The sequence below is a fragment of the Harpia harpyja genome, chromosome 9, assembly GCF_026419915.1.
Source record: "Harpia harpyja isolate bHarHar1 chromosome 9, bHarHar1 primary haplotype, whole genome shotgun sequence".
NCBI lineage: Eukaryota > Metazoa > Chordata > Aves > Accipitriformes > Accipitridae > Harpia > Harpia harpyja.
In genome coordinates this window covers 42,578,025-42,600,093 of record NC_068948.1, presented here as the reverse complement: position 1 = coordinate 42,600,093, position 22,069 = coordinate 42,578,025, and the positions used below count along the sequence as shown (strand labels likewise).

The window sequence follows — 22,069 nt, the reverse complement described above, 5'->3', positions numbered from 1 at the left end:
ACTTCAGATAAAAACTTCTAAATGAACAGTACCTTAGGTTATATAAGCTGAAGTACTGAACAAAAAAATGTTTTGCCATTTTATTTGACATGCCTTATACAGTGTTAATTTCTAAAATAAATTTTGCTCAGTTTTCCACAAACACGGAGAATATGCAGATACAACTGTAAAAATCACAAAAATTGTCAGACAAGGTATTTCCTAGTCGCCCCTTCTCTTCAAAAGAGCCTGGTTTTCAAGTTGATAGGATCAAACAGAACAGCTGTTCAATGAAATAGGCTTAAGAATGGCAATTTTGTTCCAGTTTTCAATCAAAATATTTGTGGTGGTGTTGCATTCTGAAATTGCATGACTTGCGGGGAGAATAACCTTGTGAAAGGCATCTCACACCCTGCTCTCAACAGTGTCAGAGCAGAGATTTGTGTAGCATTTGGATAGGCTGGATTACAAATGCTCAAAAAACTTGAGGAACAAACCCCCTCTGTGCAAAAATGACAAAGCAAGAGACCATTTCAATGTGGCCAGGAAAGGAAACTTGAGAAGAGGTTTGGTCTGCCTTATCCTAGCACTGATATTTCAGGTGACTGAATTAATTCAAAAGTTTCTGTTGATTTTCCTGGGTAGACCCCTGACTGTTGTCTGTGAAGCAATCAGTCGACACAACTATGAACAGTAAAAACTAAAGGTAAACATGAAGTGCATCTCTCTGCTTTCCTACTAGTGATCATCAGCCTGTCCTATATTAAGGATCTCTCCAGCCAGCTGCTGCCAGCTCCCTTCGGTATAAAACAGCTAACATACACGAAGCGCAAGAGAGACCTGCTCACACTTACCCTGCTCATAGGCCTCCATCCCACTCTGGTCAAGGGTTTAAGAGCACCGAAAGGCAGAAGATAATAGAGAATAGTCAGAGGCCAAGAACGGAGTTTCAGAGCAGGCCTAGACATACAGCTTAGCTGGCCCAACCTTCGCCTCAGGGCCAGCTGGGGAAATTGCAACCTGAAAGATTACATACACAACATAAGAGGGTCAGCCATCTCAGCCTCAGAACCACCAGCGTCTGATAGCTGGGGATGATTTATTCCTGCTAATCTTTACTTAAAACATTGATTCTGCAAGTCTTTACTCCTTTATTTTAATCAGTTCTTCCCCTTCCCAAAATAGGAGACCAGTTATCTTAAAAAAAACAAAAACAAAAAAAACCGGACAAATCCTCTGTCCAAAAAAACCAGTGTTCACTCTCACAGGTCACATTTTATGAATGACACCCTCAAAAATTAAAGGCAAGATCACTTGCAGGTGACATTTGAAAAACAAGACACAGCTGGTTCATCCAACTAACAACATAACAACATAACATGATAGTTTACAGTGGAAATAACAAAGAGCAAAGGTTCTTCTTCCAAATCTCAGAAGATTACATCCCCAGAATATGTTTCTTGTGACTGCTCCAGCTGTTGGATAGCCAAAGTGGACAGCAGACAATATTCTGAAAGCTAGGAATCTGTGATGCTGGGACTTTAATAATAACTCTATGGAGGGACACTTTTAAGGAAAGAACAGATACTCCAATGAAAGAAATCCTTGAAACCTAATAAACTGAGGTCCCTCCAAGGGTTCACGTGTTGAAGGCATCTTGACTAGATTGTGCCTCAAGTTGTACTTTGTATCACAAAAGATGACGGAGCCAAATTTACACAGACCTGTTGGTCATTCACGAACTTTGAGAAACAAGCAGTTACTTGAGAAACAACAGGAGTGGCACTCCTGAGTTAATACAATTTACAAATAACTGGTTCCAAAAGACATCCTTCCAGGTCTTAAAACCATCACTGGGCATCCTGGTTCTGAACAGAGAGCATGTGGACAAAGCCAATATTGCTAGTGCTGCAAGATAATCTAGTCTCCATAGCCCAATAACCAACTCCTTCGCCTCAAACCAACTGCATCTATGTTTTTTTGTCACGTGGACATCCTGACTGAGAGGAAACTCACTTTGCACAAATGGCCACGGGGAGAAGCTGAACTTGTAACTCTCAGAGGGAAAAGCTGCTCAGCTTATTAGCAGAGGACATCGTGGGCCTCAGTTCAGACCCTTGCAGGAGGTCTGGAGGAGAGATCCTTCAGGTCCCCATTTATTCTTTGGCTTCTACGCATGAAGAAACCACTGGCATTTCCAAGGCCACATTATCAAATGAAAGTCTGCCTACCTGAGGGCAAAATATTCAAGTCTTCTGGGCACTGACTTAAATCCTGGCTAAAAGATTGTTCTCCACACATCGCTGAAGCCAGTATGCCTGCAAGCAGGATACAGCTATGTGTGCGCACAAACTGGAAGTGGTACGCTCTGTCTGCCGTGAACAGCTCTCTCACTGGATTATATGATACGAAGGATGAACTATAAAATACTGTGTATGTCTTTCCAAGATGGAAAGAAGCTGGGAAATTAAAAGGAAATTTTCTTGCCAACACATTCTTTTCAGAACTTGGATCAGAATTAAAATATCATGCAGGCAGGTACAACTGTCACCACTTTGGGATGCAAGATGGTGCCTTTGGCTCAGATTCTTTTCTGCAGTGAACACAGCTGCTTTCCCCCCAAGAACTAATAAATAAAAACCAGAGAATGATCTGTGCATCACAATGCAAGGGGAAAAAACCAAACCCAAAAACCCCCCTGAGGAGATGAAGTGCTGTCTCAGTAGAGGTAAAGCCGGCTTTCTTCCCAGCAGGAGGTGGGACTGCCTCAACATGGGAAGAAGGGACACTTCACATTCTTCCTCCCATCCTTACCACCCACCAGCCTGCGGTCTGCTCGAGGGCTGGCGGGGCTGGGAGCCGGGTTGCCAGCATGGAGCGCGGAGGTCCCGCTCCCCCTCCCACTGCTCTCCCCCTCTTCACTGCAGTCGCTCATGGACCAATCCCTGCAGAGCTGCATCCTGGCAGCTCCCGCCGGAGCCCTCGGGCTTCTCACTGCCTTGGCCTGGTTTCACAGTGGTCCCTCGCTAATTTTTCCATTCTCCTAGTGATGGAGAGGAGAAAGGAAAGGAATGAAAGCCTCCTCATTCCCCTTGTCACATAACAGCACGCCCTTCTCTGCCAATTCAATGCATAAGGAGCTTTATAGTAATTAGGCCAAACAAAAGCTTTGCAGATGGCTGCTGCTCCTTCTGCCCAGAAGCCCTCCCATCCTCCCTCCCTCGTTTCTCCCTTCAGTCACCATTCCTGCAAAGCAGAAAATACTGAACAGTACCTGAAACGAGTTCTCCTATTTGGTGTACCACCGGCAGAGCCAGCCGGGCCTGGACTCTCCAGTTGTGGGTGCTGGTCCCCGGCACAGCTGCTGCTGCTGCCGTTCCCTGAACGCAGCCTCCGGACATGAATTTTAACTTTGTGGAGGTTGTAGCAAGAGGGTGGAGGGTTAGATAAAGCTTTATAGCATCTCACCATTTCCCTGTGTGCAGATCTGGTCCCTGCAGGGTGTTTGACTGACACATCGTCAGGGTGACGGTTGGTTGCAAGGCTCAGTCTTTTTTCCTCTACCTCTCTTTCCTTTGCTTGCTCCGGCACAGGAGAGAGGACACGGCGTCACAGTTCCTAATTCCCCCGCTGGTTTGTCTCTGGATTCCCCCTCTGTTTCCCACTTGAATCTCTGCTACGAGGGTTGCAGCTATTGCAAACAAACAGGCATTGTGTCATATTTCAACATCCCACTACAAAGCCGACTCTGCACAAGATAAAAACGAGCTGTCCGTATAAGCAGTCCTTGCTTCCCGCTAGTCAGGGTGGCCATTGAAACCCAACTCTCCAAAAAACACCCTGCAGTCTCAGGCTGCTGGGCAGCGATGCACTACAGTCAGATGAGCAGCCAGCTGGCCTTGCACAGCTAACCCCAGAGCCAGTCTGAATCCGAGGCTGGGAGGAGGAGTGGGGCGGAGAAGAGGAGGAGATAATTCCCAGCTTCAATTCTGCAGTGCAGCAGCTGCCCCTAAAAGAGTTCTGGACTGCTGCGCACCAAAAATCCTTTCCTCCTCTTAACGTCCAGCTTGGAAAGAAGAAAACAGAAAGGAAAGGAGCATCTTTCTATTTTACAACCCTTGCCAGACACCGACATCCATCTCCTGAAGTCTCTTGCCGTCTCAGAGACTCACATAGGGAGCAGGTAAAGAACATTCTTCTACAAATACCCAGATACATAATGAAATAAGCCAGTTTTAGGGCCAGCTTCAGAATCGGGTATGAAAGAAGTGTTAACATGTCTTATTATGTGACTCTCAGTACTGTCACAGTTTTAATGTCCAGTAGAACTAAAATACAAAACATGAGTAAAGGAAGCTGTTTTGGTTTCATTTTGTTTTTTAAAGACAAAAGGCTGCAGTATTTCTATCTGAGCATTCTGAATACACAGAAAGAAATTTCCCTCTTTGACCCTGCAGACCATATCTCAAACAGATTTTCTGCATCTCCTGTGACTGGTTTTGGATTGTTAAGGGAGCTTGAAACCAGACCCCTAGTTCAGAAAGTGGAAGTCAGCTAGCTACATCTCACCTCAAGATTAAACCAAATACCCAGAACAATTTAGGGGCTAACTCTCTAGTGGCTAGCCATTTCACTTACATTTTCTCTTAAAGTCTGGGTTTAAAAAACAAAACAAACCAAATTCCTTGTTTCCAAAGCTCTCTAAACACCATGAAAGCTGTATGCCTACAGAGTAGATCAAATAGAATACTAGTGCTCTGATGTGAAGGGTTGTACTGTGTTAGAGACAGAAGTGGGAGGGCCAGCAGGAAAAGCTAGAATTAACTAGCTAATGGCATCCCACTCAGGCCTCGAAAGGAAAAAATTCTAGAAAGAATTGTGTATTTTGATTGGCCTTCAAATATTACAGATATTCCCTAGAAACACCTCTGGAGTCCCTGCATTAGAGTATTTTCTTCAGGAAGAAAACTGCTATATGGTATTCTGTACCTCGGGAAGTTCCAAGACCTGTGTGCACGTTGTTGTTTAAGCTGAATTTTAACAATTGCATATTAAAAAAAAAAAAAAAAATCCAGTTTATTGAAAGAAGATAAATTTAAGATCAACTGAAAGCACTCAAAACATACTCCTTCCTCCCTGTGCCAACTTTTTTTGTTTTCCTAGTTAAAATATCATTCAGTCTTTCTCTGGCTGGCACAAGAAACTCCTACACAACAAAAATGAAGCCATCTGTATAGTAAAATGATGAAAGCAGTTACCCCAAATCCCACCAAAATTCAACGAAAAGCAACGAGGAGCACAGGGGAGCTATTTCTCCTAATTTGCCTGGAACATTAGAAATTACCACCATTAAATACTAAATTTTAAATAGAAACAAGCTAAATTGACAACATCGTTTCAAAAGGCACTTCATTGGACCAAGATGAAAATCATTTTCACACTGAATACGCGTCTTCACAAAACTGTGGAGTTTGTTCATTCATTTGGCGCTGGTGGAGCCAGGCAGGAGGAGGCAGAGCACCCCAACCCGCAGCCTGCCCTTTGCGCGGGCGGCTCGCAGCACCTGGCCATGCCCAGCTCCCCAGGACAGGCTGGCACCCTGCTCCCCTGTCTAATCTCCTTTGAAGACCTTCGCCTATGCATGAGATTGCAGAAAGACAACAGAGCAAACAGAAGTCTTAGCTACATTGTCTTCAGTAGTCTTCCCTTAAGGGTAAGGGAGATAAAACCCACACAGTCTTTCAGTAGAAATTCAATCTTATCCCCCAAAACATTTTCAAGAAATTATTATATTCTAGACTGAACAAGCCTGATTCTCTGAAAGCATGGAACAAGTTAAATAGCCCACCTGCTGCCTAGAAACAAATGGACATTGAAATGTTCTACAGCCCAATGCAGTGGGAACTACCACCCTTTAGTTCAAAACAAAAAATATGGTGCAAGAGAGATTCCTCTCCAGAAAGGGAGAAATATCAGTGTTAAAAGCTTTTTTCCTCCACTTCTTCAAAAAACTGAGTTCAGGTGAGTAAGAAGACCTAAGTTTCTCTTAAGTTCTGTTCTACTGACCTCATTACATTCACCAAGATGCAAATACCCGAGTCCTGCTTAAACGCTGACATATATGGCAGGTTGCCACCCCTGTTGCAACTGCCCCAGAAGCAATGTGCCATTCCTACAGTGTAAGAAGGCTGAAATGAAAAATCCACGCTGAGTTTACCTACTTTCCTACCTACTTGTGAAAGGAACAAGAACTGGTCATCAACCAGCTCATGACAGAGGAACTCATATAATGGCGTCTCAATAGCTGGACTTCTTGGGATGCAGGCAGTGCCACAAAGCCTGCGTTATCAGCTTAGACAAGAATCTTATTGCTGGTTTGCAGGAGGTTGGACAGCAGTACCAGACTCCCCCACCTGTCTGAACTCGCCCAGAATCCATGTTAGGTAAATCAAAGCAGCAGTTACCAGCAGGTATAAATCCCTAGAGAATTATTATCTAATAGAGAACTGCTAATCTGCCAGCTATGTAACACCGTTCTGCTCTGTCAGCTCAAATAAGCATCAAATCCAGTGGCCCCATTTAATTACTTATCATTACTACCTCAAGCCCTTCCCTCAAGTTTTAAAAAATAATACAGCAAGGCGTTTGCAAGAAAGACTAATATACAACTGAACTTCAAACCTGCGGTCTCAATTTTAAATCATAAGCACGAATCGTTAGGCTTGGAATGCGCTCGTAGAGTGCTCAAGGCCCTCTGGTCACATTTTCTACATTTGGTAACTGAACTACTGTTTAAAAAATGCACCGTACGCATCCAAATGCTGTATTCTATGTAAGTGCCAGCAAAAATAAGGTCTTGCAATCAGGGGAGAGGTACTCAGTGACCATTTATTAAAGGTTCCATTCCTTTCCCAGCAGCATCTGTTTAATTTCAGACACGTAATCCCTGCTCCCACCCAACCTTCTCTGGAGCCAGCCCAGCAAGAGAAACACTGGATGCTCCACACCCAGTCAGGAGCTCCTGAACTCCGAGAGCATGACAAAACCTCAAGCTCTCATGCTGCTGGGGAAACCCGAGCGCAGAGTTAGCATCTGCCAAGGCCCCATGATTTTCGAGTAGCACGTTCACTTCCAGCTCTGCTGGGGAAGTTTGCCAACTGTACCGCTTTCTGCAGATTATTGGTGCTGGCTAATGAAACGTACCACGCTCTGCTTTATCCATCCTTAATTTCTAAATTCTTTACTTTTCATATGAAGAAGCCTTTCTACATATTTTTTCTTAATTTATTAGGGTTTAATTTATTAAGAAAAAAACTTTTGATCGTTTTCCCCTAATTTTACGTTGCTCTTTTAGTTGCATTCTATAGAGAAAGAGTTTTATTTACTTTTGCAAAGTGACATGAAACTTGATGACACCTAAAATACACTGTATTATTTTAATATTTTGTAGTAATATTTTCCATTTCACGTCTTAACCCCCCCCCCCCCCGCATTTTAGCTTAAGATACCTGTAAAGCAAACTCCCTGTTGTGTAAGGGATCTCTGATGGAAGCATTAACCCCGTTACATCTTCCCAACAAAGCAGGACCTGGCAGAAGCTGAACAAAGCCCCCGGCGGCTCCTCCGGCCCCACCTGCCCTCCCCCGCCGCGGAGGAAGTTAACAACGGGACTCTGAACTCCGATAACGCTGCTCCGAGAGACTCATTTTGTTTGCATCTGTTAAGAGATGACTCGTGAGAGAGCCGAGACTTTGGAACGACTCTCCTGAAACTTCCAGCCAGCCAGAGGCTCAACGATGACGCCCAACCCTTGGCCACCAGACCTCGCCCGTCCACAAGCCCTTACCCGATGCCGGCCAGCAGAGCGAGGTCTCCTCCTTCCCGGCTTTTTTGCTTTCCCCCGCTGAAACGCGATGCCGACCCGCCCTTTTAAAGCAGTTTTCAGACACGTGAACAAAGCGCCGGGTCGCGCACACCCCACCACCGCGCACGGCCGGGCCCGGCTCTCCCGCCCCCGCGGGGCTCCGTGGTCGGGCCGGCGGGGAAGGGGGGCTCCCCCCTGGGCCGGCCAACCCCACCCCCCCCACCCACCCCCGGGGCCCCTTCGCCGGCAGGACAGGGGACGGGAATGGGGGGTTCCACCCGCACCCCCCCCCCACCTACCCCGCCCGGGCAAGGGGACACCCCGCAGCCGCTCGCTCCCCGCCGCTGCCGGTGCCGGTGCCGGTGCCGGTCCTCGCCTTTAAGGAAGCGGCGCGGAGCAGGCGGCCCTCCCCCCGGGCTCGCCTCCCAGCCACTGGGGCTCCAAAGCGGCTCTGTCTTCCCGTAGGGCCCCGTCCCCCTTCGGAGGAGGAGCCAGGGCAGGAGAACCGAAAAGGAAGAGAAACGGGAGGGGACCGGAACACGGCGACAACGGTGGCTCGGCCCGGGGAGGAGGGGGCTGGACCTCCGGGGCTCCGCGGGAGAAGGGGTCTGGCCAGGGAGGCATCCAGGCCCTGCCAGGCTGGGGGTCGGACGCTCCCGGGGAACGAGGAGGTCCCTTCATCACCGCTCGGCTTCCCAAGGAGCCACCGGCCAAGGCAACGGGGAAAGCGACTGTGCCAGGGAACGAGACCCCGGCGCGGCTCCGGCTGCGCCTTCCCGGTGGTGTCCTGGTGCGGCGTTAACACCGTAGAATCACAGAATCATTTAGGCAAGATCATCGAGTCCAACCATCAGCCATGCCCACTAAACCATGTTCTGAAATCTGACCATCTGACTGACACACACAGTTTCGGCCAAAGCAAGAAAGTGCTCCCGAAACGCTCGGATAAATTGCTCCATAATCCCAGCAAGATGCTCAGGAAGTTGTACAAGAGAGAACAGATTTACATCGTCAAAAAGCCAACTCACGGGTCAGATTAAAAAAAAGTATTGATTCTACTAAGTTCAACTTTCCAGGACAGCTGAGAAAAATATTTATACACTGTCACACCCTTCACACATTTTGATGTTGTTGAAATTTCACCGCTTTTAACATTTTCTGACCATCTTTGTCACGTGCATTGGGCCACTCTACAAGAAATTTTTTCATAATTGCATATTTGCTCAAATAAAACTCCAAACATCAGAACATGGGAGCAAGAACGACGAGTAAGAGACCAACCAACCAGAGATTGTTTCATTCTTCCAAAGTTGGATTAAAAAAAATAATGAGATTTTTTTCCATTATTAGCTCTTTCCTGAACTTGATGCACACCTCTTACCATAATACTAAATGTCTGTCTCCTCTGGGCCAAGGAAAGCACCTTCTGTATTGTACTGCCAAAATAGTATCCAGTATCCTCTGTTCCATAAATACGAGCAGTTTTTAATATCAATAGGAAAGACTGGTGCTCCTACCTCTGAGAATCAAGATCCTAAACCCATACTCAAGCACTTCCCCACTGTATTAAGCTGTTTTTAAAAACTGTGGCCCATGACAATAAGCTGAGGTTTGAAGAGAACTGTGTATTAATCTGTCATCTGTATTATCAGATGGCACTACAGCTCACTTCCCTTAAAGGTTCACTGTGTTTTTCCTGGTGCACGTCACTCCAACAAACACTGCTTTTTGCTTACACAAACCAGAACAAACTATGGAAGCAAAGGACAGCTACGAGAAGTTCCTCTCTCTAGAGGAAAAACTCTTGTTCATCTGGCCACTCTGTTCATCTGAACTCACTCTTTGGCCAAGGTTGCCCATAGTAACTCTTCGATCCCGTATCAACGCTGCCTGGTGCCCAGGTGAAAGGAAGCAAGTTGCCTCTAGTTAGCATATGGATGGCGTGCTATGCATGGAGATCCCAGTCAGGAAATGTTCTGTGACAGCAAGGATTTGAAACAATAAGCTTCCATCCATCTGATAAATATCTACCCATCTCCCTCCAAGCCCTCTGCTTTACCTCATCTAATTAAATGAAAGCTGATCCTCACTGGTATTCACAGTAGGAGACACACTAAGGCGTTAATCAGCTCAAGCTCTTAGCTACATAATGTCTCTAAGAAAATTACAGGAAGAAAAGATCTACGCTAAAGAAACAATAGTTTTGTCTTTCCCTGTGGAAAAACTTACGGGACACTCGACTTCAACCAGATTCATTATTTTCCCCCATTCTTTTATGGAGCTTGAGCAAAGCAAAACCATATAGGAGTATACTCTTCTTAATTCAATCAAAAACTATGCACACTTCTATGACAAAACCGATATGTACCTCTGGAACAGGGAGAGATTCCCTGCTTGCATAACATGATGATGATTACCTATTTCATACCTCTGTCTTCCGCTCAGAAGCAGGGGAATCTGCCTTACAGAGCTGTCAGGTGGAAGATGGTGCGTGTTCGCACATGAACACGAGGTTGGTACTGTGGAATCAGAACTTCATAGCAGCAGGCTCCGCAGGGAGGGGATGTGCAGCAGTTTCTTCTTCTATATTGCCCTTTCAAAGCCTGTTCAATCGCACTTGGTCTCTTTTTTGCCTATGCAAAGGCTTATTCTGCTCTAAAAAACAAGCTGAAACCCCTCTTTTCCACACTCCTAAGCGTGCTTCCAGGGATGCAAAAACCAGAATAATGGAAAATGATAGGTCAGCAAAAAAGACACTGCTTTCCAATAAAAAGGAACAGCGCAGCTCTTATTTTTCTTGAATCCTTCATTGTTTGGAATATTTCTTGCAACCTCTGAACACAGTTTCTCTTTTTCCTTGTAACTGTCAAGCTTCCTTTCCCTCCCACAGAAGCATTCAACAGAACTTAAGCACATCAGGAAGGACTAGGAAACCTTGTTAGTGTCTCCTACTAGTATCTGCTGCATTTGGAGCCCTGCTTATCAGTTTTAAATACTTTGTGTGATTCCCCACTGCAAAAAACAAATCCTTTAGAGCTGTTTCATCAAAAGCAATACTCGTAGCTTCACCAAATAGCCATCAAACAATAACAAAGCAGCATATCAGTATGATGAAAGAAAGCAAATTTAATAAGGGAATTACCCAATTTCATACCTAAAAGTACAAACAGTAACAAAAAAAACATTTGTTTTCGAGTATCAAAACTGAACTGACATCGCCTTTTAAAATAAATACTCCAGGAACACTTACCAGTTCTTTTTTAATCAAAACATAAAACCTGTTTGAAATAAGCTTCAGCAGAAAAAGAATATACAGAAGACAGATTTACAGACAAATTCCTCAGGAGGTATCACTGCCTAAACTGTTAGCATCTGGACTGTCTGGATCATATCTGATTTGGGTCACTAGTGAAAATGAATTTAGGGATTCCAGCCTAGTCCCCCACAGGCATGTGGCCAAACCACTCACAAACTGGCAGTGTGCTCAGGAATGCAAAGAAATGGGATGCTAAAGGTCAGACTGAAGCATCTCCTACACAATCCTACAATCCTAGGATTTTTAACTCCTTGCCTTCAGAAATGGCACTGAAGCAGGCACTCACCTGGCTGTTTGGAAGAATACCACATATACTTTAAACTGTCTAACATGGAGTTGTACAATACACTTAGTATTTCAAAGGAGATAGAGCAGTTACAGGAAATTATGAAGTATTTCTTACTTCAATGCTGCAATGGATATTTGACCTATGAATCCGACATACCTACTGCAATTCCACAATAATTTCTGAACTCCTTGGAATCCAGAAGGAAAAGGCAAAAATCCCTCAGGATCACCAAGAGCCATTACAGACCTAGGTGTTACCTACAAAAAAAAGGTCTTGCTATATATTCACAAAGAAAACAGGTAAATTTTTATTAACTAGGTATTAATTCCGTCTCAGCTTCCTTGTAAAGTATGTAAGGCATGAAGGCATAGAGGAAGTAACTGAAGTGCCAAAAGTAGCACAGATTGAGCAGCTAGTGAGAAGATAAACCCTACAACTACTGCACAAGCTGTACCCGTAGCTAGAACTGCTAGGACAAAAAAACCCCAACAACTCAGCACTGAATGTTTTTTGAATTTTATGATATGTCATTTTAGTCCTGCCTATTTTGATTTCTGTATTTAACTCTGTAAATTGCATAATGTGCTTAATTTGCTACCTTGCAACGCAAGGTGGGGAAAATGAGAAAATGCATTGCGCTAAGCAGAGCTACAGCTCCATCAATTACTGCAGATGCATGCCTCATGCTCTCTCAGGAGTGCAAGTGGACAGTAGGTTGAAGATGAGTCTGCATCGTGCCTTGGCAGTGATGAAGGCCAACAGCATAGCGGAGCACAAGCCAAGGGAAGGTCATTCCATTTTACTCTGTGCATGTGAGACCAGATCTGGAATACTGTGTCCAGTTTTCTTAGGATCAGAAAAGATGTTGATAGACTTGAGCATGTGCAGCGAAGGGCCAGCAGCATGGTCAAAGGGTTGCAGCACATGGCCTTTGAGAATGGGCTAAGGGTATTGAGCTTGTTTAGCCCGGAGAAGACTTAGGAGGGACCTAACAACAGTCTTCCAACTTCCAAGAAGAGGTTACTGAGAAGATGGAACCAGGCTCTTTACTGCGGGAGATGGAGAGGTAACAGCCATCAGTTGAAACAGGGACAGTTCTAACTGGATATAAGGAAAATATTTTTCACTACGAAGGTAATTAAGCATTGGAACAGGCTGCCCAGGGACACTGTGGAATCTTTGTCCTTGGAAATTTTTAAGACCTGAGTGGACAAAGCCCTGAGTAACCTGGTCCAAATTCAGGCCCTGCTTTAAGCAGGAGGGTGGACTACATGACTTCCATCTGAATGATTCAATGCCTACCAAACTTTTTTTTATTCAAAATACGTAATACAATCACTTGATTAACTATCCCCTCTACCTCTGATTTGACAAGTATTTAAAAAAATAGTGTCAGCCGTACTAAAAGATGGCGGAGATGCCAGCAGTTCCTAATGTATCATTACATTGACTTCAGCCAAAATTATAGTTACTTAAGTGACAGAAACTTTAGTTCCATGATTTGTCAAAAACACATTGGCAGTAGAGGACAAATTAAACATTCCTTTGTTGGAATGAAAGCAAAGGAGCTTTGCCTCAAATGTGCCAGAAGCAAAACTGCCCCAAGTTTCTTACCTCCCACTCACTTGCAAGCTTCACAGGCACCTCTATGCCCCTCTTCTCCAGCTGTTCCAACTTGTAATCTTCATATTTTCTGTATCCTGCATATCCCCCACCTGTAGCAATCAGAACATGGAAGGGGCGCAGGCGGAAGACTTGCCCTAGTGGAGCAGTATGAAGCTTCTTCCTGTCTGTAACAGAAAAAAAACACACTTCGGGATAGAGAACAACTACACAGTAAAGAAAAAAGTTATTATGTGCAGTGAGGGATGTCAGCTTAGGTGATGAAAACGTGATCAGAAATCTATGAGACAAGCTATGTTTCGATGCTCCTAAGTACTCCAGTTATTGCAGCTCAGCAAGTTACTGAAACTCAGCTGACAAGCACTGACTGGTCATCTGTGTTTTTAACCTCATCCCCCTCGCCCCTGCCACACATCTCTCCAACATTCTTCCCCCCAAAACATATAAAATGAGCTCCCTGAAAGCACTATCATACTTTCCAACTATGAGATCTTCTATGCTGTTACTATATAGAATCATCAGTTGCTGGTGAACAATCTGTAGTACTGAAGACCTTCATGCTTCTCAGTCATTAAAGCTTTCATTATAGTTAGGGAATCCCCAAATTGTACCGCTAACTGGAAGAGGGAAGGAAATGACGACCTGCTTTAGTGTAGGTTTGGTAAACAGGATAATAGGCACATTTCTGCTGTAATACAGGTCATCACATGGAAGAAAAAAAAAAAAAAAAGACGTCTAGTATTATGTCTGTTTCTTACTGAGAACTGCCACACTCCTCCTGCATAACACAAGCCCTGCATGTCATCTGTGAGATACATGCACACCACATTGGCACTGAGCAACAGGACAGCCACACAGAGCAACCACAGCAGTGGGAAGTATTTCCTTTGCAAAAATCTTCAGAGAAAACAAATATGTTTGGGCTTAATGGGCTAAGTATTAGACTGCGCTTCTATCTGTGTTACAGTCAAAGTCTGAAGGTTCTCAGCAATGAGCATAAGTCACTCCCGGACAGAGAAAATGCCCAGAGGAACTAATTCTGATTGGTGTCATTTCCACAACAATCGTTAACATGGGTGAGCCAGAATCAAAAACAATGGACTATATCTTGTTCCATCAATGTCAGGCTTAGGGTTTTACTATGAAAGGATGCATTAACAACCAAAAGAATAAACACCAAATCTCTTTCTAGGCACGCATAGAGACAAAGCATAATTGCTTAGCAATCTGGGAAGCTTTAGTTCTAAGTAGTAGAGTTGATTAGAAACATTCAGCTATTCTTCATCCATTATGCGGCAAAAAGATGCCCAATAAAAGTAATTGTTGCTCACATTTTGTTTTACCAAAATAATATTTTTGCTCATTTCTTTCCTACGTATGTGATTTAAAACAATGTTTGAATTATATGTCCTAAAATACATCATAATACGAAAACAGCTTTATTCTTACAGGGAAAAAAAAATATCTTATTTTCTGGGGGAAAAAAAAAAAAACCAAAACCCCAATAACAAACAAACAAGGCAGCAACTACAGTTACAGTTAAGATTCTAGAAAATATTCTGCCCTAAAGAACAATGCTCAATAAAGGACAGGCATCATTTAGAACAGCTAAATGTTTATAAAGACACTTTTCTTTTGAATTTACAAAGACTCTACAATCTTTCAACTTTGCATCACTATTTCCACAGAAATATCTGTACCGAAGCCAACCATACTCTTTAGCCCTAAAGCCTTTAATTCCCTTCCCACCACATCTTTGGTCCTAAGTTAGCAAAGCTGCTCAGCTGTTTCACCAGAGCTTAGCAAATTCCCAAACCAAAACCCCTCAGTGGGAACAGCTCCTTCTGGTTTGTATCCAGCAAGAGGCTGTTTCCACTTCAAGAGCCCCTATTGATTACACCGATGTGAACATTTCTCTTCCTGTGCTAGAGACCAAACCATTTGATGTTCCACAAGCCACAGCAAACACAGTTTAAATTGTTGATAAATGATTTGAAGACTTGACTTTTCCCCATCTCCAGCATTAAAGAAACAGCATTTCTGTAACTGGTATCCAAACCATGATCATTGGCAAAGACATCTAACACGCCATTGTTAAGCTTTTTTTACCCTGACAGAATAAAATTCCACACCTCTCAGACACGAATGAAATTCACACAACCAGTTTACAAATTCCAAGACAAAAAGATTAGTTACTGATTCTGGCAACAAAACCATGTTCAGGCAGTTGGCACTGTTGAGAGATTTCAGCTGAACATCATGTTCTCTAACGATACTAACACTACTGCAGCTCTCTGGCAAGCAGCATGAGAATATGAAGAAAGCTCATGTCTTGGCACATGAGCCAGTAGAGACAAGTCCAGGACAAGAGGAGAAAGGTGTAGGATTTTTAACATACTAACGACACATTTTTAGATGCTTTGAACCCTAAATCTGAACTCCTTACAGGTAAAGCTAGCCTATTTCAGATTTCTTTTAAACATTGAGTATATTCAGCAAATGAGAATAAAAACAATTTCCTTCTTTGGAACAGATGAGAAAACCTCATTACCTCAGAAACATTAGAAAATGCAGGATGAGAAAGCAAACTGTGTAATCAAAGGCATGCTCTAGTCTATGCAATCAGATGCAATGATATAAATATTGCTTTGTTACTCTGACAAAATGAAGAATTTCTTCTAGGAAAGGATACAAATGTGTAGGGGAGGCTGTTATAAGGGGTAGAGATAAAACTAAAGAAGAGTTATTTGCTCTTCCTAATGACATCATTTGCAAGTCATCTAGATTTAAATCCACACCAGAATCTGAAATATCAATGGATTAGAAAATGGCTGGCTAAAAAGTTAATTTGTTCAAAGCCAACTTCAGATGACTTTTTCTTCCATGTGATCAACAATTTTGCATTATGCGTCTCAGCTTCCTAGATATTTTTTTTTCCCGTAATGACTAACTTTGATTTCTAGGCTACAAAGAGCTGCTGTTTCTATTAACCTGTCCAAGCATATTTTTCAATAATGAAATATCCGTATATGGCATGCCAGACAAAGGATTTGGACAGGCAAGTTAACCCCCCAAAATGGTTATAGAAAATGGGATCCACACCTCAGCTGGCAAGGAAAAAAAAAAAAAAAAAAAAAAAAAGACAACTGCATGCAGTTGTTACACTAATATACAACAACTCATATGCTACAAGTTTACAGACAAATACTTATTAGAAACAAATAATATTTGATCTTCACAGCATTACCCAGCTACAGTAACTCGAAGTGCAAGCACCATTTTAATCAGGTCTTAAACATTTCATGTAAACCTACTTTGATTTCCTGATTTATTAAAACTACAAGTACAGTTTGAAATATAAAAGGATATTTATACCTTTTCTTTCTTACAGACCTGAAACTGCTGAATTCTGAATTCCTCAGACCTCTCAAGGTGAATAGCTGATAAGACTTGCACTACAATGCAGGTAATACAGTTGAACATTTTCAACAAATTCCCACCTGGTTTGTGCTGTTACTTTCTTTTTTTTAATACAGAAACACTGTCCTAACTTGAACCTCTCTGCCAAATTGTGTCTTTAAAAAAGTAATTTTTCCACTGTAGACTCCTCAGAAAACTAAGTAATCTGCAGAAGTTAATTAAGAAAAATTAACCTATGATTAATGGGTTTTAATGCGCTACACAGAGATCATCTTCACTAGAAGAATTTCAGATGTTTTGAAAAGTTTAAAGTCTACATTTAAAGAGATTCCATTATATACGCTCTTCCCCAGAGTCCTTCCTCCTCTAGCACCCGATAATAGTATCACAGTCAATCTGATTAAATTTGCTTTACAAAATAGTCTACTTTCTTCAGTTGTTGAGAGTAGAGAGAGTTGAGAGTACAGGGAAACCTGAAATCCCTCATTTTGCATACAGCTGACCTAATGAAGCCAAGAAAGTGACACTGTTGTTACACGACTAACTTCTAGTTTACAATTTGTTGTTAAGTTGTACAAAAACACTCACAGGGGAAAACCTTGATTCATTAGTGTGCCGAGATGGATGTGATATAAGAAAGGTGCATTTGTATTGTATTTACATGCAATAAGCCATGTACGAAGGATGCAGAACTGCCCAGCTATTGTAATGTATGAACATATAAATTAAATACCAAACTTGTAAAAAAAACATATTGCCAAGGAAGATGGAAACAGATCCCAATATAAATTTCCCATAGGAAAAAAAAAAAGAAAGAAATAGAGAAAATAGAAACATAGCAGCCATTCACATTATTATCCTAGCTCCTTTTCTGCTGGCCCTGTTACACAGGTTTCTTCAGAAGTGGTAATACCAGTGAAAAGGATGATTGTCAAAGTATCAACGAAGCTTAAAAAAAGGCAAATACCATCAAAGGGGGCACATTAAAAGAGACCATTAGGGCAGCAGATGTCACAATGACAAAGCAAGCTGGTTACTTGCTGATAAACACACACAGGTATAATACAGTGTTAGAGTGAACAAAAATAATGAGAAAAAACAACCCAGAAAACAAACAATTGCACGGTCTATTCATAAGCCCCAATGGAGGTATTCCTGATTTGGGGGGCTGACATTCCCCCAGGTAGGATCAGCTTTGCCTTTCCAGTTTTAGCCAATACTGCTCTGCATACTATAGCATCTTAACTGCTGCCCAGATTTTTGTCTCTGCAAGGCTCCTCATACCTACAAAATCATTGTGGAACAGATGGCACTTCTAAAAAGGCAGAGAAGAAGCTTTAACCATGGCTAGGGAAGCTATTTGTCCAAAATGCTCCTCTTGTTAAAGGAAATGATTTCTGGCTTTTGGGTTTCTGGTTTTTTGTTTGTTTGTTTGTTTTTAATTTATTTATTTTTATTGCTACATTTGCTATCCAAGTATTCCAAAATAGCTGAGAAACAATGAATAACACCTCACAAGGAATCTCATTAAATAGGTAAATACACTTCTTTTACTATCTGGAAAATGTAACACCAAAGGAGTAAACCATAATTTACAAGCTTGTGTCTATGGAAATGCCATGAACTGAATAGGTCTCTGATGCTGGACTCCCACTACTACTTTAATCTCAAGAACTTCACCAATATGTGACCGTAATTTGCCTAACTTTGAGTAACCCTGAATTTGAAAACACTGGGTAGATACAAGCCTTCACTTACCACTGAAAAATGTCCTAGAAGGTGGCTGCTTCCAGAGGGCTTCAGTTCTAACACACAGGTTCTCATGTATAAGGAAGTTACAGCTAGTCAGCAAACTGCAAATACAATAAACAAGAAGCAGTTGCTTCAGTACAAATGTTTAATAATGCAAATGTAAGCAGTTCAATGTAATGATAATGTTATATTCAGAAGCTGAATAATATAGGAAGTAAAAGTCCCCTCAAAATATCATAAAATTTCCACTGAGCCTATTCCCTTCTGGCCTATTCCTTCCCTAAAAAAACAAAAAACCTGACAATCCAACTGCTCCTGCAGATACTTATTTTATGTTGCATCTATTTTATCCTTTCTTTTTCTTACCAAATATGGACATATGTTCCTCTTGAGCTTAATTCTATTGTAACAGTGATAGTCTTCTGAGTATTGTATGTGCTGATCTTGGCAATAGCCCTTTTCGTGCAACTAGTTATGTTGTCATTATGTACCATATCTTGGGCTGTTTGGAGTTCTAAAATGTTTGTGATGGTGAATACAATCTGAGTCTTTTTTAAAAAGCAAGATAATATAATCTAATTTCATCTTGTTTTATGCACTGCCCTGACCTACATGTTTAGTAATCTGTTACTCTTTTTTTCTTTTAAATAAGTGATTCTAGAACTGATGAGAGTTACTATTCTCTAAATCTGCTTCCAGTTTAACATAGACAATTTTATCCAACAGCATGCAAAAGACTCCTTTTAAGATCAGTAAATTACTTGTATTTTGCTGGAGAAAACACAAATGTTTAAAACACGATTGCTCAGCTTACAAGGAAAGTACATACTACAAGCATCAGTATCTTCTATAACAACATGGCTAACGTATTCACTTCCATCCAAAGGTAATGTTTATAATGGACAAAGTTGAATTCAGCCATGCTGATCAAAACAAACTCTGCTTCAAATGTAGTGGTAAATTTTGTAATGATTGTTTAGTGCTTGGGATTATTCCATCTCCACCAGGCTGCTACACAGGTGTGTCACGTAGGAAACTCCTACAACAGCAACTGTCTTAAGAGACACTTAGGAATTGGGTTCATGTATCTCCTTCGTTGCCATGCTGGCGAGGAAGAGGAGTACCTAGAAAAAGCTATGGATTCTGTGAGGAGGTAGTGTCATTTATTAGACCAACTGGTATAGCTGGAAAAGTAAAAAGGCTGCCAGGCACAGAAGCTCTTCTTTAGAATTTGTCTTACCACTCTGTATGCTGGTGAACTGTAATGCGAGTGGTTCTGCCACTCTGAAAACACATAAAACAGACTTATAACTGGCCAACACAGGGAAAAGGTTCAACCAGGATTTTTCATATGTTTCATATATCATATTTCATTTAATGTCTCTAATAAATCTGAAAAGGATCCATCCAAATTGTACAAGAACTATTCCTGTTCAAAGTCTGTAATTAAGCACGTTTAGAGAAGTACTTGAAGATGGCATGGCAACACCACACCCTGCTGTTAGACAGGATCACAGGCCCAAGCCAGGGCAGGATTGGGGCAGAGTTCTCACACCAACAGGCTCGGTCCCTTGGGAAGAACCAGGTCTGGCAGGTCTTTGTGCAACCTACTCATTCCTGGGATGTAAATGCCACAGCTGGGATGTCTTCATTTGGCCCTCTGACCTTTTGTCTGCTCTTCATCAGATACATGCTGAATACTGAATTACTTCATTAGCTTACAAGCTACTGCATCATTTAGGGTGATTCAATTCCAGGAAGTGATTATTAAGAGTTTTAAGAAATAATTTTGGGTGTCTACTGAGTAGACATTATATAGACATTATCTTTTTATTTAGAAAAGGAGCCCACAAATAACACATTTCTTGTCTAGAAATCACATAATGATACAAGCAGACACTTGCTAACAATGTTTTAATGTTAGCCAAGGATAAATAGCTATAGATTTCACTTATCCCCATAACATGGTGTCAGTAACATTTCACTCTGCCCTTCAGCTTCATGGTCTCTATTAAAACCACTGTATTAACCCAAATGTGACAGGACAGTCCCTCCCCAAAACATAGAATCCGGTAACCAGGTGCTAAACATGCCACACTGCTGCATCATCTCCCAGGATATTATTTCCTTAGCGAGACAGAAAAAGCATCCCACACTGCTGCAGAACCTGTATGTTTGACATAACAACATGATGTAATTTTATCATGAACAATGAGGTCAGCTGATCCACATGGCTCATACACCAGAGCTACACTAATTTGCGGTATTACAAAGCCTGCGTTACAACATATTAAAACACCTGGGATAAAAGGAGTACTTGCCCATCAGCAAGCTGGGATCCTGTGGGCTACTTCTAAGGGATTCAAAAAAAATAAGAACAAATCCAGTTAGCATTAGACTTAAATTTACCAGAAAAGTTTGAGAGCCCTAAAAAGTCAGGGAAAAAAAATAATTAGAACTTAGCTACAGCCTAAAGCACTAGTATTCTCAAGACACATACTAGTCCTGATACATAATAACCTACAAAAAAAAATGCACAGCCAGAACAAAACTAGCTGCGTTAGCTTCACAGGAGCATCCAGGAGCTGTTCATGTTGCCAAGGTAGAGTAGGGCATACTGGGACTGGGTACTTCAGTAGATAGATCATCACAGAAGAAGGATGCAATAATTAATTGCAGACCCTAGCTCTTACCAAAACTGTTTTTGGTGTCCAACATGGGAAAACCAGTCTCCTCTCTACTCTGAAATCTGTCTAAAAAGAGGTAAAGATGTCAAGACTAAATAGTTTACTGTCAGCCTCACCTTCCCTGCTCCTGACAGCCTGACCTTGATGGGTACAAGTGTATAGGAGAGCGTTGGCCTCCTGATTCTGCCACCTGACTGGAGGTTGTTGGAGGGGGAAATGCCGGGACCCCAGTTAACAACTTCAGCCCCTCGGTGACTTCAACCGTGGCGGGACAAGGGATGACACTCCGGGGCCGGATGGTAACGGCGCGCTCTGCACATGACATGTTTTCTCCAGGTTTTGAAAGAGAAGGTGAAGTAAAGGGACTGTGTGTTCTGTACAAGAACACAGAATCGTGTCCTATAAACAGTATTCTTAAAATTGTTTCGTTGCAATGGAAAACATTAGGAGAATATCTCCTGTGAAGAACCGCCGGGTTCCCAGTGAGGTGCTTCTCCTCACAGCTGGTCCTCCCCGGGGGGTTACATAACCTCAGGGGCAGTAGCTGCCCCCCTCTACCAATTTCTACTAAACACTTACACACTGACAACTACAGACTGTGAAACCGAGTTAAAATTATACAAGGCCACACGCTTTTCTTTCTTAAAAAAATGTAAACCCTTCACCTTTCTTTCCAGCTTGGAGAACGAGGACGAGACTCCTCGCACATGCCCAGGGGGACAGGGCCGAGGTACCAAAACCAAACGTATTTTCACCCCGGCAGGGAAACGTCTGCGAACGAGGCGGCCGGAGAGGAGGGGGCGGCTGCAGCCCCCGGCCCGGGGGAGGCCGGGCCACCGCCCAGCTCCTCCTCACGCCCCCCGCCCCCGGGGGACCGGCTGTCAGTCAGCGGCAGACCGCTTCGCCCCCAGCGCTGCCGGGAGCCCGACAGCCTCAGCCCCTTTGCCGCCGGGCCGGGCAGCGCGGTGCCGTGCTGTCCGTCCCGCCCGCCCGCTGTGCCCGTACCTGCTCCTCCGCAGCGCGGCCACGGCGCCCCGCGCTACGGCCGCCGCCATGTTCCCGCTCCGCCGCCACCGCCTCCTCTGCTGCGTCCCGCGCGTGAGGGCGGGAGACGGGCGGGGGGCGGGGCCGGGCGGAGG

At 43.0% G+C, this 22,069-nt stretch overlaps 1 protein-coding gene across 7 annotated transcripts in view; it reads right to left on the bottom strand.

The window, feature by feature from the left end:
- Positions 1–22,020, bottom strand: part of PISD (phosphatidylserine decarboxylase) — a 29,859-nt gene extending 7,839 nt beyond the window's left edge. The window contains exons 1-4 of one of the 7 annotated variants that reach the window (XM_052795554.1): positions 7,826–7,886; positions 7,547–7,696; positions 3,254–3,670; positions 834–999 (exon numbers count right to left, since the gene is read on the bottom strand). In XM_052795554.1, the coding sequence (XP_052651514.1) occupies positions 834–999; positions 3,254–3,450 (363 nt within the window). In that variant the 5' untranslated portion in view covers positions 3,451–3,670; positions 7,547–7,696; positions 7,826–7,886. Of the gene's footprint in view, positions 1–833; positions 1,000–3,253; positions 4,055–7,546; positions 7,796–7,825; positions 7,925–13,062; positions 13,239–18,249; positions 18,345–21,935 lie in introns of those variants that run through there. The other 6 variants (XM_052795555.1, XM_052795551.1, XM_052795550.1 and 3 more) reach the window with 6 other exon arrangements.
- Between the last annotated feature and the right edge of the window lie 49 nt (positions 22,021–22,069).